The 18,556-nt window shown below is 38.7% G+C and overlaps 1 protein-coding gene across 6 annotated transcripts in view; it reads left to right on the top strand.

Moving 5' to 3' along the window:
- LOC122799242 overlaps positions 1-18,556 on the top strand; it is an 840,251-nt gene that overhangs the window by 336,458 nt on the left and 485,237 nt on the right. For all 6 annotated transcript variants that reach the window (XM_044068176.1, XM_044068174.1, XM_044068177.1 and 3 more), the window contains one exon: positions 5,004-5,060. In XM_044068176.1, coding sequence (XP_043924111.1) covers positions 5,004-5,060 — 57 coding nt within the window. The remainder of the gene's footprint in view (positions 1-5,003; positions 5,061-18,556) is intronic.

The raw sequence follows: 18,556 nt of genomic DNA, 5'->3' as shown, positions 1-18,556 counted from the left end.
TAGGACCAAATTATCAATCCATTTGCAGCTCTTCGTTTCTGTTTAAAATAAAATCATCAAGTATAAAAAATAATATTATCTGAGATTAGTTCAAAGAAGGTGCATAGTGTACTAATCAAAGCTGTCAATATGGAACTGTGTGCTGTTAAATATTCAATTATGTGGGACGACGATATACAAATCTACCATATCCAGAGTCACATGTTTTATCTGTTGTTTCACTAATTTTACTAACCTTGCTTAAGAATATCAAGAATCCTTCAATTAACTTGGGACCAATGAAACCAAATCTGTAAATAATTCCAGGGCTCTGTTTTAGATTCTGTTGTTGCTATAATAGCTCTAAAAGCTGGAGAGTAGTATTTTATGTGTTTTAATAATGCCATGACTGGAAAATTGAGACATACCACTTTTAGGAATTCAAACTATTCTACGTGTTTATCATGATTCATTACATATACGGTAGTAAATTATCTATTTTAATATAAGCAGTTATAATAGCATTAAAGGAATATTTTTCATAATAACAAACTCCTGCTAGCACACTATGGCTTCTTTGATTCCAAGTCACGCAGTGCATAATCACCACACATCCACCTTTATCTGGTCATAGTAATGCTATCTTATTTTAATTCATTTTAATGTTCTATATTCACTTTCAGTTACATTTAAATATTTCTGACTAGGTGCTTTAACAAAGTTCTAAAATTAATTTCAGGTGTTTTTTTCAAAAATATTTAATGCTTGTGTCAGTTGTGACTTATGTATAATCTGTAATATAAATGGGGTTATACATGTTAGTCTTTATGTGATATTCCTTGTATTCTGATGAAGTTTCTATTTATAGAGATGAAAATGTTTGTATACTGTTAAATATTTCATTTGTTTTAGTTCTGTGGTGTCATTACTGGGATCATTTCTTTACTGTTTATATTAGTTTTATCTTTACATGGGAATTTATTGTGTTTTTGAAATTTTAAATTTATCTTGTATGAACTACAGTTTGCAAGATTACTTCAATATTTATTACTTCATTCCATGGGTTCAGTACATTCATATGATTGATTTGCTCTATAGTTCTCTTTCCAGACTGTCTAACCTTAGAGTTTACCACATTTACTCTTTCTATCCCATTAAATGGCCCCTGACACTTATCCAAAAATGTTTTCTTCATGGGTGGCAATAAAGCTAATAGCTGATCTCCTGAGTTAACGTATCTAAATTGAGCATCCTTACTGTAAACTCATTGTTGCATTTCCTGAGCCATCTGAATGTGTTCCCTTCCAATGGGCATAACCTGCTTTAGTCTATACTGCACACTGACACTGTGTTCTGTCACACTTTCATATTCTGCCTTCTCTTCTTCCCAAGCTTCCTGAGCAATGTCAAACAAGCATCTCAGATGTCCCAGTACAGAAGTTCAAGCAGGATAAACCCATCCTTCAGAAAATGTATGCTATTATAATGCCTGTTATTCTAGCACTTTCTAAGTTTATAAGAGTAATAATTAAAATCTGTCCCTATTTCAGGGCCTTTTTACGCCATTATCTTTGGTTTTACCTAGATTTCTTGCATTAAAAGGTTAAGAGGCATGTATGACACTCAGGTATTAGTTTAAAATAAACAAATAAATCTTTTTTCTTTTAAACTGTAACAACCTACTTGCTACAGTTTAGATCATACACAGAGTGCTGCAGCACTCAAGTTTGACCACAAATGTAATGCCAGTTTTTAAAAGCACTAAAGAGCAATCAGAATGATGGGTGGCAGATCACACCCCCTAACACTTTGCACCTGGAACAGTTACCCCTCTCATCCCACCCTAGCTACACTACTACTAACAGTAGCCTCACCAACAGTGTAGGTGTCAGTCCAGTTCAGCTGTGTTGTTCCCCATTACACCACCCACACTAAAAATACACACACATATACACTTACACACACATACACACACACACGCACACATGCACACATGCACACATGCACACGCACACATGCACACACACACACACACACACACACACACACACACACACACACACACACACACACACACACACACACACACAAGCACACATACATACCCACACAAAATATCCCACTTTGCACAAAGCAATGATGTAACAGCTGCTGCAGACCTCAGCTGTTGATATCTGTTCAGAGCACCTAAAAGTTTTTCTGGCAAGTCTACTGCAGTGACACCATAAACTCCCTCAAAATGGCAGGTGCCCGTCTAGTTCTGCTGTATCATTTTCCATTACACAATATATGTATGCACACACACACATACAGCATATTGTTGAACTATGGTGCTTTGCCCATCTCTTCACAAAACAGTAATGCAGCATCCACAGGGTACCACAGCTGCTGAGGATTTCATCTCAGGGCACCTAACAATTGTTGCAAAAAGCCCAATCCACTGACACCAGAAACTACCTCCAAGGGCAGCTGCATGCCCAGCTCTGCTTCATCATTCTCCATTACACCAAGCACACTAAGCGCAAAGACACAACATATTAGAAAAATAATGGGCAGACAAGGGCCCAAATTCAGGGGGAGAATTTAAGTATTGCTTGTATAAACTTAGAAAATTGATAGAATAACTTGTTTTGCATTAACACTACATTTTCTCATGGATATGAAGTCTAAAAATCAAATGTCTGTCATTAGTGAATTAAGTCCTTAATGAGGCAAAAATCTTGACATTCTACAAAATTCTGAACACTTGAGGGGTATGACTGTAGAAAATTTCCTACCTCACTGCAAAGCAGTGCTGCAGCTACTTGGGGGTAATACAACTGGTGATGACCTCAGCTTAGGAAACACCCCTGTTGTTCATAAGGGCAAACTGTACTCACACTAGAATCTCCACCACCACTACATGATGCAGGAGTGTGTGCAGCTCTGATTCACAGTGCCCTATTACAACATCCTCACAAAACACACACGCATACACCCAGAGAACCATTGATCTTCACTGACCTCTCCACATAATGCTGCAACAGTACCTGAAGAAAAGGCAGTAGGGTCATCAAAGAAAAAGGGTGGTTCACTTCACACTCCACTACAGAGGACACAGTTTTCATTTTAAACAGTTGGGCTGCAGCATCAGTCAGGCCAGACAACAAGTCTCCAAACATAGTCCATGGCAATAACACTGCATAAAGGCAAAAATTATAACATTTTCTCTGAAGTTAAAAAATGCTCAGTAATTATGCAGGTAAGGCACCATTCAGATGTCTTAGCAGCTACAAATGCATAAGTTGTAAAGTCTAATGAATAACAATTGATCTGAATCTCAGTACAGGAAGGGGTTATCCCAGTAACAGATATTATGCTAAGAAGATGAACTACTCACTCAGACACACATACATACCCACACAAAATATTCCAGTGAATAGCTACACTACTACTAGCAGTGAATGAATGCACTTGTCCACCATCATACAATGAGGAATGCAGTGTGCCACAGTCATGGGAACCCTAAGTTGGACACAATGACCTTGGATATTTACAGATATCTCAACAGTAGTATCAGATGAACTGTGACATATAACAGAAAGGGAACTAGTTTGTAAACTACAGGTGCAGAATAAATACTCACACGATACTGGTGTCCCAAAATGGTTACATCTATGAAAGGACAGTGTAACTAAAAGAACCCAAAAGACTTATACATGCATATTCAAGAAACCTTTATTCCAGTGCAAAGAAAACACTGGCACATTTAGTACAGGGAGATGAGAGGTCTTATTTGTGTTTATTAGTAAACATCTTAATACACGAGGAAAACCTGCAATAATTTGGAATTTGTAGACATCAGGGCAGATGTCAACACCAAGACCTACAATCTGACTGGTGATTACTGGTTGCTTTGTATGCTTCCCTCCAAACATGGTGCTTAAGCAAATCACATTGAAAAATTCCTCATCAAATGTACTGCAGGCATGCATTTTTTTGCAGATGTATAAAAATGTGAACTTTATATGCAAGGAGAAGCATGTTATGTTTTGTCCATGTATGTAGCCTGTATACTCTTTATTATATATATTACTATTGCTATTTGCCATCTAAGACTTGTATATTATGTTGTTATTGTTATTTGTCATGTGGAGCATTTCTCCCTGGGCCTCCATTGAAAATGGATTCTTATGCCCAGTTGAAAAATCCTAGTTAACAAATGCAAAATAAAATAAATAAAATTATGAGTCCCACTATTGCTTCTTAGCATCATATTGTGTCATTTCTATATAACTAACAACTACATTTAAGTACCTTCATCAAAATATTCCCTTTCCTGCTTCTAATCATTCTGTCTTAAAGACATGTTTTAATACCCAAAACAACTCCCCCAGATGTGCAGACTTACTGCAAATCACACACACACACACACACACACACACACACACACACACACACACACACACACACACACACACACACAGACACAGTTTAAAAGATTAGTACTCACCCATGACTTATGTAGATGCTACAAGGATGCAAGCACTGCTGTGTGTTATGGCAGTGTGTTCACCATGAATGGTGTACAAACATGACAAAATATTCATCTTTAACATTTGTCTAGCTTGTGCCATCCTAAAGATATCCATCATGCGTTAACCTGGCAGTACTGCAAATTTTACGTAGCTGATAAACATGTTACTGTGCTAACTGGTAGGCCATGCACCACATATTGGCATAGTTTAGGAAAGTTGATTAGGATGTGGCACCACTAAAAGTTATACCAGTCAGTTTTGACAACAGCATAGAAGTATTACAGCTGCTGTTGTTGTAGTTTACTGATGGATAGTATAAAGATAGACTAATGTACTCAAAGCAGTTGGCCAATCATTACACACTGCCAGCTGTACTGTTGCAAACATGCTGTCTGAGAAGCATGAAGCTTCCATTGATTTAATGGTCTGCATTTTATAGAACATTTATACATAAAATTAAGTGTCCTCCTTATGCAGAAAGTTAAGTTGCTCTTTTTATCTTTACAGTGCTGCTGACACAGGCGAACAAAGGTGCTACAACTCCCATTGCCTCTGCTTCATCAGGTAGGCATTGCAAAACTCAACTTTGACCAACAAGGCACTTCTGCATTTTAGACTGCCTGAGTCCTGAGAATCATCTCTTCCAAAACAAATATTTTATTCTTCCAGTATTCAGAGCCTTTTCCCATGAACAGACTGCATTAATGGTAAACCTGCACTGCTAAGAGGTACTTAGGTCCGTGGGTACTTATTAGGCTACTGATCCATAAGCATCTTTAGAAGAACAGCCATACATTCTCATGAAGTTTGTAACCCTGATATTTTAAGTATGAATTACTCAGAGATGAGCAGAACATTTAATATGTTGCCCCTGTCCATGAGAGGCAAGAGTGCTAAATCTGGGATGTATTTGCATTTACCCATCCATTCCTCCAAATTAAATTAGAATGCTGTAAGAGAAGTACTTTGCTTTATGTGTAGAGGAAAATGTTTCCAAAGAAGTGGTATCCTCTGTCATCCCTTTTTAATATGACTCAGTAGAGATTTTAGTTGACTCTAGTAGTCATTCATTCATTATTTCAGCATAATTTAGCATTTGTATACTGATTGAATGATCTAACAATTACATCTGATCGTAGACATGCCAAGTTAGATCATTTAGCTTTTTTCAGGGAAGAACTAGGAAGCTGCGTGAACAATGGTCTTATCTTATCTTATATTTTGTAGTACACTTTGCAAGCATCAACACATCTCTCAGAAGGATGTAGTAACATGGTAATCCACCTCTTGCCTGCATTACATATTTTTAATCTAGTAGGATAATTTGTTTCTCATAAAACACCAAATGAAGGTGTACAGTTTTAATTAGAATTCTTTCAATATGCAATGCTGTAGAAGGACTTCAAAATGGATTTCCTAATACTGATTTATAGCTGGCTGATTGGTTTCATTGAAACAAAAGCACAGTGATATCACAGTTTGTGCAAGACTGCTGTACTGCTAGGGAATTTCTCCTACCTCCATTGCTGCATGACCATGGTATTTTATAAATACACACACACACACACACACACACACACACAGATATATATATATATATATATATATATATATATATATATATGTGTGTGTGTGTGTGTGTGTGTGTGTGTGTGTGTGTGTGTGTGTGTGTGTGTGTGTGTGTGTGTGTGTGCATGTTTGTATGTATATATAAATATAAATATATATATATATATATATATATATATATATATATATATATATATATATATATATAAAACAACAAATGGGTGTGAGGTATGAAGACTCCAAAATGGGGATGCAGAGGTGAATGTTTTGTATGTAATTTTCATTTGCAATCAATTGTGATAGAGGAACATCTTTAAAATGAGTCATATATTAGTCTTTCATAAACAAAGTCTTCAAAATTCAAAATAAGGTTTGAAATCAGATTTAAAAAATCAACAGACTATTGCCAATGTTAACTTAATGACAATACAGAAATTTAGCCTAAATTATGACATTGACCCTAACTCAGTCTGTCCTTCTAACCATTTGCTGGAGAGTTAGTTCAACCAACTGTGGTGTTAAACAGAAAATTTTTGAAGTACACTTATGCAGCCACTAAATCTGAAAGCTGTTATCTTTGGGATGGAAATTTTCCAATAACAGCATATGGCAATATAGACTGTCAGAAGGTTGAAGTTGAGAAAGTTAGGGCATTCCTAATTCACTCAACATCCACCTTAAAAAAAATACTCTCTCAACTCTACATTCTATTTGCTATTGATGTTTTCATAATAACTCCAGGAATGTCCATCTTCTTGTGTTGGTGGTAGTGGAGCCCTGTGTACTTTATTGAGACACAGATATGTTGTTTTGGCTGGACCTTGTGATCCTTTGAAATCACCTCCTACAAGGTGAAAGGCATAACATATAAGATATGGACACAAGGTCATATGTTGCTAGCTGATGGACTTTAGTATCTAAACCTTACAACAGTACAAAAAACAGAAAACATGATTACTTACATTGTAGTACTCTGTACTGTAAATGGCACTAAACATTTAAATGCATAGTATTGTATACTACTACTGTTTCTCAGGATCAAAAATATCCCATTTTTGAAGTAGATATTTCTATTACATTAGACATTTCTTAAATATTTATATTGTTTCATCTGTGTTGCCTTTACTTATATATCAAACCATTATCATCTGCATAAATATAACTGTCATACTGGGTTTAGTGTAATGACATCAAGACACATTTATTCATTTAGAAGCATAAGAAATTTAACTGGAATTATCAGTTAATAAACTGTTTCTGTATCAAGCAGGTACTGTTAAGGCTCTTCCAGCACCAAATATCTAGTTGATAGGAAAACCATCACAGCCATTTTACTTGCAGATGCTTATAACTGGTACTCTCAATTTGTAATGAAGCATAATCTGGTGGGATTTTTGTAGGGGTTCTCTTGATACATCTCTGGGTACTCCTGTACTGAGCACTTCACTGGGCATCTCTCTGGACATTTCCAAGTCTACAGAAGTGTTATGGACAAAAATCTCTTCACCCATCACAGCCACTCTGAGACATAGTATCTTTTGCAAAAGATTTCATCTTCTTCACAGCATTTTGCCATGTACAGTCTGAACAACAAATGACCATCTCTGATCATGTTTCCATAAAATATCTTCCTCTGAACATTTGTCATAACTGCTGCTAAATTCTTGCCTTATCTTCTTGATTCAATTAGAAAATTCTTGGTTTGTCAATAATAACAGAATGTTTGATTTGATTGCTTCTGTTTCAGTCTCTCCTGTGCCTAATATTAGGGTCTATATTACATAGTCGAAGTTCCGTAACTTCGACCGTATGTATGAATACATATGTCCGAAGTTACGGAACTTTGATTACATATAAAAACATAAAAAAACAAAGGTAAAAGAAAATAAAAGGTGATTATTAAGTAAAGTTCTTTACTGCACTGTAGCGCAATCTCAGAGTTGGTATATTTAAAGAGGAGGGGTTCAGCACCCCTTGTGAGGGGTGCAGGGGGGCTTTCCCCCCTGCATATACCCTTTTATTTTCTTTTTCCTTTTATTATTATTTTTGTATGCATACTCAAAGTTCCGTAACTTCAGACATATGTGTTCATACATATGTCAGTCGAAGTTACGGAACTTCGACTATGCAATATAGACCCTAATATTATTCTCAGGAATCAGCAGTGAAGTATAGTTTGGAATGCTGCTTTCATCTATTACCAATTAAATACTGAGTAGGCAATAAACCACAAAACTGGAATTTAGTATTTCTATTTTCCAAACAATATGACAACTACTGTTGTGATTTTCTGAAGTCCTTAACAAGTTAAACTTTCTTTCAACTTGAAAAATATTCCATAATAAGTGGTCATTTTCTGCTTAAAACTTTCTATAAATAGACTGGCTAACATAGTCACAGGCATTCAAAATTTCAAGCAATCCCTTTTCCATCTAAACATGTCTTTTCTGGCAATTAGTAAAATCTCTTGAAATGTAAAAAGCTGGCTTCTCTTCTTACATAATCACTGCACCAATACCACTCAAAGTTGAATCAACTTGCAATGTAAGTGGCTTATTCACATCATTATAATTCACTGTATGTGCTCTGGTAACATTTCAAAATTCTCTCCTTGCTTGTCACTCCAGTGTCATGCTATATCTTGTTATAAAATTTCCTCAACAGCACATTTATTTTAGACAGATTCAAAGTAAACATTGAAAGATGCATCAATGTGCCATAAATCTTTCAAATGTGTTGTCATCCTCTTCTAGTGGTAAGACTAAAGCTCTGGCCTTCTCTTCATCTGCTTTTATACCCTCTGAAACTAAAGCATAACCCTTGCATCCCAGTTCTGTTGTTCTGATTTTTTATTTGCTCTTGTACATTTTGAGGTCCTATTGTCTCAGTCTGCTCAGTAAATTAATCAATCTTTCATAATGTTCTTTTCTCATCATACTCCATACCAATATATTTAAAGTAATTTTCAAAACACCATCAACACTTTGATCATCTCTTTAGCAGCTCTCTAAAATGCATGTAGTGCTGACAAAATACTAAATGAAAGCTTAAGAAATTTGCATCTTCCTATAGATGTATCAAATGCCCAGTTTGGCATTTTCCTTATCTACCTTAATGTGCCCAAACCCTTGAACAGCATTAAGTCTAGGGAAATCCTTTACATTTTACATGACACTGACAGTGTCTTCTATAACAAAGAATGGATAGCATTCCGTCTTCTTTGTGCAGGTCTTGTTGGTCAATACATGTATAAATTTTGCCAAGTTTGATCAAAAGAATCAATTTATACACACAGTCAGTAGACTTATTCTATTAAATAACCACACCAGTACTATGTTCATAGGTTCATAGGTTCATAGGTTTATACTAAGCTATCTGCCCTAAGGCATTTATAAGCCTAGCCCAGACTTTTTGTGGCTTACGCCACCCCTTATGTTAAAAAATACTGTGCCCATTAGTTTGTTGTGCCTCTGTCCAGCAGTGACACAGAGATGATTCCCGGGGTAAACCTACGATCTCCCATCCACCGGTCAAGATTTCTCTTGAACAGAGCCAGCGAGGTGCTCTGCCTCACATGGACCGGGATTTTATTCCACAACATAGGGAGTCTCTGGGTGACAAATCTATCCCTCCAGCATGTCCTATTTATATCCGTGCTAAGGTTTAAGTCGCTTGCTCTAGTGGATCTGGCAGATTTGGATTTTTTGAGGTAGAGCATGTCCATTAATTCCGGGTTGGACATGGCCTTGTATGTCAGGCACAGGTCACCTCTGAGCAGACGATATGCAACTGAATAGAGCTGGAGTTTCTTCAGTCTGGCAGCGTATGACAGATTTTGGAGTCCCTTTATCCTTTTGGTGAGGAACTTTTGGGGTCTCTCCATTTGCTGCAGGTGTCGGGTGAGATACATCCCGAATGGGGCATTGTACTCGATCATTGGTCTGATAAGTGAAGAGTACAGGGGAACAATGACCTCACTTGATCTGGATGTGAATCCCTTCATGATCAGGTGGGCAATGTAGAAGGTTTTTCTAACCACTTTAGCAATGTGAGTGTCAAAAGAAAGGCCACTGTCAACCTGGGTCCCCAGGTCCCTGATAACCTCTTCTGTGCTTAGTGGATTGCCACCTATATGGTAGCTTGGGGTTACCTTGTTTTTCCCGAAGGGTATGACTATACATTTTTTGGCATTTAACTTCAGGCCATGGCTCTGGCACCAGCTATCAGTTTTCGTGAGACCCCTCTGAAGGATATTTGTGTCCGATGTACTTTCCACTATGGCTCCCAGTTTGCAGTCATCTGCAAACTTTGTCAGCCATAGTCCTCCTATGTTAGCCTGTACTTCTGAGAAGTAGATGCCGAACAACAGGGGGCCAAGGACTGAGCCCTGTGGGACACCACTTGTGACCGGCTTGGAGTCTGACATGGCGCCAGCTACTCTAATCCTGTGGGTTCTGTCCTTTAGCCAGTTTGCAACCCATCTTGTGACATATGGGTTTGCATTTAAGCTGGTAGGTTTCTCTATAATACCCGAGTGGGGTATTGTGTCGAAAGCTTTTGCAAGGTCAAGGTAGGCTGTATGGACTGCCTTTCCCTCATCAATGGCCTTGGTGACTGTTTCGAAGAAGTCGACCAAGTTCAAAAGGCATGATCTGCCCTTGACAAAGCCAAACTGGGTCGGGTCCAATGTCTGCAAGTCCCCTATGTCTTTGTTTATGAGTTCCATTATGATCCTCTCCATAGCTTTGCAGACCAGGCTTGTTAAGCTTATGGGGCGGTAATTACCAGGGTCCGTAGAGGCACCGCCTTTGTGAAGTGGGACCACAGTTGCCGTACGCCACTCCTTGGGCATGTATCCTGTGGTAAGGCTAAGATTAAACAGCTGCCTTATGTGCGGGTTTAGTTCCTCATTGAGTTCGTGTTTTACTCAGTTGTCTTTCATTTTACCTCTCAAGGGCATATGAATTATCCTTAGGGTATGCATACCTGGCAACATGGTAGAATCTTTACAAACATGATGTAAGCCTGGCAGTCATCCCACACTAGTAAATAAATTGTTATAGCAATGAGATGAGTCATCACTCTTCACACTCACACCATGAATTATTTTCACCACAACAAACTTCTTGCAAGTGAGTGACTCAAGACTGAAAGAGCTGTTATTCTAAGTATTTTAACTGAGATCACTATTTATAGAGTGTTACTACATTGCACTGTACCAATTGCATGGAAAATAATAATATGTAGGGAAGAGGTGACTTTGGGATATACTTAGCATGGTCACATAAGGTAAAAATAGCACAATATGTAGTGTATGTAAATGCATGATGATATGGAAATGTGGTTCCAAATACAAACTAAAGACAGTGAATGTGAAATAGCACCATCAAATGTTTTGAAACAACAAAAAAATTATAAAGCAAGTACACTGCACCCTAGAGATCACCTATTCTAAATACTGGAAATTGACAGTGTACAGAACACTAGAATAGAACTAGCAGATTAATATATGTTAGTGGCCATTCTTGGAGCAATTGTCTATATATTTTGTGCTGTGGCCCTGACAACAAGTACAGACTGAAACATAATCTGATGGTATTTTTGATATACGTCTGGATACTCCTGTACTGAACACCTCAATGGGCATCATTTTACTGATCAGCAGACCATGAAGTTCTTCTGTATGGAGTGGAATACTATACAGGGGTTTGTTGAATTGTGTTACCCACATGCAGAATCAAGGAGAATGCATGAACAGCCAGTCCCAGTGCACAGTAATATATGTGTAGTTTTAACCATCCTAGCTTTAGGGACCTTTTAGTAATGTACCAGAGATACACTAAGAAATTTGCAAGCATCAGACTTGCATATCTTACACCAGTTTCTTGACCTTATGCTGCAGCATGTGAAGGAGCATATGTGGTTCCCAAGGACTGCATTGGAGATAACCAGTACTCTACAGACATTTTACAATAGGTTTAATTTCTCTGAGAACTTAGGAGTCATTAATTAAATGTAAACTGCCATCGAGTCTGCACCTGGTCCACCTAGGGTGTCAGACACATCAACAGGATAGGGAGTTAGAAAGTTAGAGATCACATCTTCTAATAATAAAGTGGAGATGCTGTGTCACGAACACTGATGACTTGTACTGTGGTGGCTCGCAAGCAAGAGACTTAATGTAGTCTATGGCAGAAATGGAGTAAAACTATGAGAGCATGTCTGTGCATCATGATGTGGCATCCTGCATCCTGACTCATTGGATGCATGGTGCAGCTTGACCCAGATGACAGCCACAAGTAGGAGTGCTGTTTCAAATGCTAACAAGGAATACTGATGATATAGAGGTATGATAGTTTTATTATGCAAATTAGAGAGTTGTGGAGTCTGCATGTCCTCCCCGTAGTCGCATGACGTATCAAGATATGCAGGTAGGTGCATGTGTGAATGGGTGTGCCTGTTTTGAAGGTTGGGCATCAGGCTGGCAACTTGGCACTGTAAAAATCCACTGCCAATCATTAGTGGACCGGAGTTCCGCTGTGGCAACCCCTAATCAGGAAAAGCCGGAAGACTCAGGGGTGGAACCTGAAGGAGCATTGATGGTCATGTATATGAGATTGGCTATGGTCAGGTGCAGTAACCTCTGTGGCCACTACTAACACTAACACTGTCCCAGGAGCAATCTGTGTCATCTGGGTATGCCTGATGTATGATAGCCACATTGTATGCCGACCCATCCATGGCTATGGACAGCAGGATCTGTGCAGGTGGAACACAGAATGGTTACCATATGCCTCATAGATACACCATTGGATATGATGTTAGCCACCAGTGACTTGAACAGGACCATCTGCTCCTAGTCCTTGTACTCTGTGTCACTGTGCAGGCAAAGGATGTCATCTCACAACTAATGTAGTTAGGGTATGCATACCCTAAGGATACTTCATTTGCCCTTAGTTATTTATTCAGTTTGTTTACTGGGGTAGCAAATTGATCCTTATGGGACCACTTTCAGTGACAGCCTGGGAGATGCAGTAAACAAATAAACCATGCAATCACATACTGAAGAATATGAAAATAGTACAAGGTGATAACAAGATGGAGTTCCAAAGACTACTACCTTCCCCCCTCAAGGGTGTGTAAACATGTAAGAGGCACTCTATTTAAGAGCTGCTGTCTGGGCTGGGAATTTCTATGTAACCTGGGAGAAGCTCACAGTCAGAGGATATCCAATCCACCAAACACTGGTGAAGATGGGATTTTGATCAGCGCTTGCTCATGCTTGTCATACATGTATGAGCCTCCAATGTTAGCATTGCTGACAATGCCACTGTGTTATCAGACCATGCCTTGTGCAAACTGTCATCAGCATCAGTATCAGGCATGTTCTATTCCACTGTGCTGTACACTCCACCAGTAGAACCAGGGAAATCATAAAAACAAAATAGCTGTGGCAACACTGGCATAAATGGCCACTCATATCACTGAAGCCATGTATCACTCTCATTCCCAAAAACTCCTGTCCACTTTACCTTTGACAAGAATGCACATGACATGCATACAGGAAGGCCTGCAGCTCTACCACAGTTTCCTTCATGGTTAACATATCCGTTTTTTGTCTCTCTCAAGGCCCATTGACAAGATGTGCACTCCTGTGGATTACACATTAGTCAGTGTGAGAGCATGACTGTTGTTGTACTGTATGACTGCATACTGTCCCAATCCCATATGTGCCACATACCTGTTCCCTTGTTGTGTTGTGACAATTCCCCTTCCTATGCAAACAACACCGATGGTCTTGTAATTATAATATCTCTTCTTACATCAGTGTATGAAACTCTGCAATTCCATGTGCACCCTGTCCCCCAAATACATGTTTCTGTGCTTCACCCAATGTATATGGTCACAGAAAGGTGTGACATGACCTGCTCAATGTACATAAATTGCTATTTGAGTATCTCCCAACCACAGCTAGACTTGGTAGTACCATTGCATTCTGATGTATACCATTACATACAAGACTTTTTGTGTATGTCCATTTTGCTGCCATCCCCCATAGGTGTTCAGTATAGTGCAGATTTATATTTCTAAGGGTCTTGCCTTCCTACGGTATACATTTTTCTAAGTCTAATGTTCAGATGCAGTAAACTCCTGATTCCACAGTTGTTCATTTTAGCATGGCCTCTTGCAATATGGCAGAACCTCCTTACATCACACAGATCCAGGCCTTATAGCATGATGATTATGATAATGTGAATTTATCACAGCTGTCTGAATCACTACTATATTGCACCTCCTTATCAACATTATGCGGTACTAACCTGTTCATTCCTGCCCATCCTAGAGTTCTGCAGCATATGCTTGTGCAAGGTATCTATGACACTCACAGCAATGTTGTGGGCCTGCATTACAAATTCTTTGTGAAGTACACTATTGCTGCTCTGTGACCCATGTTACATAATAGGCTCGTAGGTTCATTGGTTACTTACTAGTTTATTGATCTGTAAGGATATTAAGAAATATAGCCCTACATTCCCATGGTTGTTTTTAGTCCTTATATTTTGTATACAAATAACCCAGAGATGGGAAGAACAAGAATATATTGGGGAGATATATGTTGTCCTCTTAGCATGATAGACAAGGGTGTTAAACTGCAGTTGAATACGTAATTTCCCATTCATTCATCCAACTAACATTTGAACGGGTTAGGAGACGTACTTTGCTTTATGTACAGTGCAAGGCAGTTCCATAGAAATAATTCTCTGTGATACATACCTATCCATCCAACAGTTCTGTTTATGTTACAGAATAGATTGAAATCCATTGAGCATTTATTTATGCCACCACTGGACTTGGAAATGTGCAATAGCTCTGACAGAATTCAGTCTGTTGAGGGTATACGCAGGACAGAGGTCACCTCTCAGTAACCTGTCTGATACTGAGAAGAGGGGCAAGACTTTGAGATGACCCATATTGTTTTTGTGATTTAGGCTTTTGATTTTTCTTATTGAGGAAGTTTTGTAGACATTCCAGTTGTGACAAGTGTTTGGAAAAGTACATACTGATCATTATTCTCAAAGATCGCCTAAAGAGTGTCTATACAGCAGAATGGTTATATTCCTGGACCTGGACACAATACCTTTAGATATAAGTTGTGCGATGAAACAAGACTTCCTTATAATAGTGGGCACGTTAATCAAAGACAGTTTGCTGACATAGGTTCCCAGATCCTTGACTACAGGATCAGTTTTCAGGGGTGTGTTGTTAATGTGATACTTACAAGGTGAGTCTTTCTTGCAGAAGAATGTGATTACACATTTCCTGGCATTTAGTTTTAGTCCATGATTTGGCCAATAGCTATTTGTTTGGGATAGACTAACTTGGTGGATCATGGTGTCTTCTAGGGAGTTTATGATGGTGAATTTGACTTATTTGTGGTCTGGTTTGATCAAGGAGGAAGTTAAAATTGGTGGCAACAAGGCTGCCTTATATTGTTAAGAACCAAATCAAGGAATTTGTTAGCTCTGGTTTAGCTGCAGACTAAATGGTCCAGAAATTTCTGGATATACATGTTTGAAGATGTACAACTCCTGGTATATGGAGGGGTGGTTGAGGTCTGTTTATAGAATGGTGTTTCGTTTAACAAATAGGGACTACATACCAGTAAAGTAGGAGGTGTAGGCCAAGGAGGACATAGAGGGGGTCTGATAGTCAGCTAAGATATGATAAGGGGTTTTGTTAATACTAAGTTGACAATGGTAGAGTTCCAGGTTATTATCTTGTCTAACGAGTCTAGAGGTGAATTTTTTTAAGAATATGGAGACACTGCCACCTTTAATGCCATTATCTATTGTGATAGGCCTAACCACGTGACAGTCATTAAAACTGTGTAATTATGGTGTCCAAACATAATGATCAAATGTGCATCAGTGCACATGTGACTACTGTTTTGCTTCTTCAGCAGACCTTTCTAAGTGGCCATGGGTGCTTCAGGCACTATGAACAGAGGGGGTTTTACACCGTGTCCAAGACAGAGCAAGATTTTCTAGTTCTTCTTTCATAGGAACTTTCAGGACCCACTATGATGGAACTTTGTCAGGGTAAAGCTTACCTTGAGCTTGTCAGTACAGTGAGTGATGCCACTGATATTGTCTGTTTAGGGGAGTAGTGCAGGTATTGCTGCAGAGACCTGCAATGGCACATCAACCTGTTTAGCCTCTGTGAATGCGAGATTAGCAACAGACAGAATTTTACTTGTCCATATTTTCCCTTTTCTTTTTATATGTGCACTGCTGTACTGAGTTCATCCCACTTTGTCTAACAGCAGTTAGGAAGAAGAGAGACAACAAAAACATATTCTGCAGAATGCCAGAGCACTTCTCCCAGTGGAAACTGCATATGCCACGTGCACAACTGAACTGTGCCACTTTAATACTATGTACCACATATGTGTTTATCAGTGGAAACTGCATATGCCACGTGCACAACTGAACTGTACTAATTTAATATTATGTACCACATATGTGTTTATCAGTGGAAACTGCATATGCCACGTGCACAACTGATCTGTGCCACTTTAATATTATGTACCACATATGTGTTTATCAGTGGAAACTGCATATGCCATGTGCACAACTGATCTGTGCCACTTTAATATTATGTACCACATATGTGTTTATCAGTAGAAACTGCATAATATTATGTACCACATATGTTTTTATCAGTGGAAACTGCATATGCCATGTGCACAGCTGAACTGTGCCACTTTAATATTATGTAGCACATATGTGTTTATCAAAGTGTTCTCTTTTTGTTTAGTGAGAGAGAGGAGCAGCAATGGTCACCTCAGCCTGTGCTGGTCAATGCTTCTGATTCTGAGTTGCCAATATTAACAGGCTTACTTTCAAAAGGAGCATGGGGTCATGCTGCAAAGGTGTATCCACTACTCAAAAGGCTTCTCTTCTAATAGTGGTCAGAAGATGCTCCCTATGGTCTCCACTATATCTTATATAGGCTGGTGAAATATGAGTTACACCAACAGCCAGATGCCTGCCTCACAGTGATTGACCACCTCCTGGCTGGCTAGGTTACACAGCTTTCAGGTTCTGACCACTGGGTCACTACAGACATAACTTGCACCTAACATCAGCCTCTGTGGGGGACTGATGTCTGTTTCAGTTGTATCCTGCCATAGCCCCCATCCATGTGGTACCTCTACCTTGTGTTTTACTCCCCATGCTTTGTTTTTGGTGAGTAATCATTCTCATGACAAAGTGCCCACCTTATGTCTGTCTGTGTCCATCAACTACTGTCCCCACCTTTTTATCAATGCCACCACAACTTTTTATGCTGGCACTTTATACTTATTATTTTTCTCTGAAGCCTTCCCTTCACTCTCTAGCCTTCTCACAACTATTCTTTATTATATTTCTCAGCTACCCTTTCTCTTCTTATGTGAAGAATGTGAGCTTCCACTCCCAGAAAATGTCCTTCTTCAGCCCACAGTCATAACTTATTATTACTATTGAGTGTTTTCCTCGACTTGCTACTCTTCCTTTTCTAACTTTCATATCTCCCCCTTTCCTCCCTTATACAATGAACTGGGTTCACACTTTGCTGTGCTGGCCCTCCTTGTTTGTTTCTCCCATTGTGTGTTTGGCAGTGATGAGGTGCTTTTTTGTGCATATGAGCATTCATAGACTTCAGCACACTTGGACACATTTGTATGCATTTCTGGAAATGATGACCACTCCAATCATGAACACTTTGCTGGCGCAACTCCTCCACTGATCCTGCGTAATCACAGTTCTCCACGTTACATGGTTACATGAATTTACTATGCATTCCCTTTAACTGTGTACTGGTGCTATGCAGGTCCTGAGTCTTATCTAAGCAGCTACAAGGCACAATTTACTATAGGATCCTTGATATTTAATGCTGCACAGCTGCAAAGCATTCTTCTGACTAACTTAAACAACACACTCTAATTATTTAGATTCTGATTTTTACACCAGAACTGTGATCAGGCTTCTTCCTTCAATAAATTCTTAGTTTCACACTCATGCATGCTATGCTGTCTGTATTTACCTATGCTGGCCACAAATAATCATGTTCATGATTATGTTTCACTACATCCATTCTTTTCTTTTGCAGATGTTTCTAACTGCAAGCTTTAGTGCAATAAATGTTTTATAGCAAAACTCTTACGTAACTGACAAAGTGCAGACCATTTCTATTTCTTTCACTTCTAGCCACATCATGTGCAAGCTTCACAAGACACATTTTTCGTATCTTTCATGGCTCATTTTTCCCTGTTCATGACAGGTATCTTCCCTCTCTTCTTTCATGTGGTGTTTTTCTATACTTCCAGTTATAATTTTTTCCATTATCTCATTTGATTTGAAGAAATGTTGCTTGTGCTTTACATATATAATACTTAATTAGTGTCAGATCTGTTTCTTGAATAATCTCTAACCCTTTTCTGATAATTC

This window comes from Protopterus annectens, chromosome 4.part0 (assembly GCF_019279795.1).
Source record: "Protopterus annectens isolate FY-2018-M chromosome 4.part0, PAN1.0, whole genome shotgun sequence".
NCBI lineage: Eukaryota > Metazoa > Chordata > Ceratodontiformes > Protopteridae > Protopterus > Protopterus annectens.
Note: the sequence above shows the minus strand (reverse complement) of the source record. Positions and strands in the feature narration are given on the sequence as shown.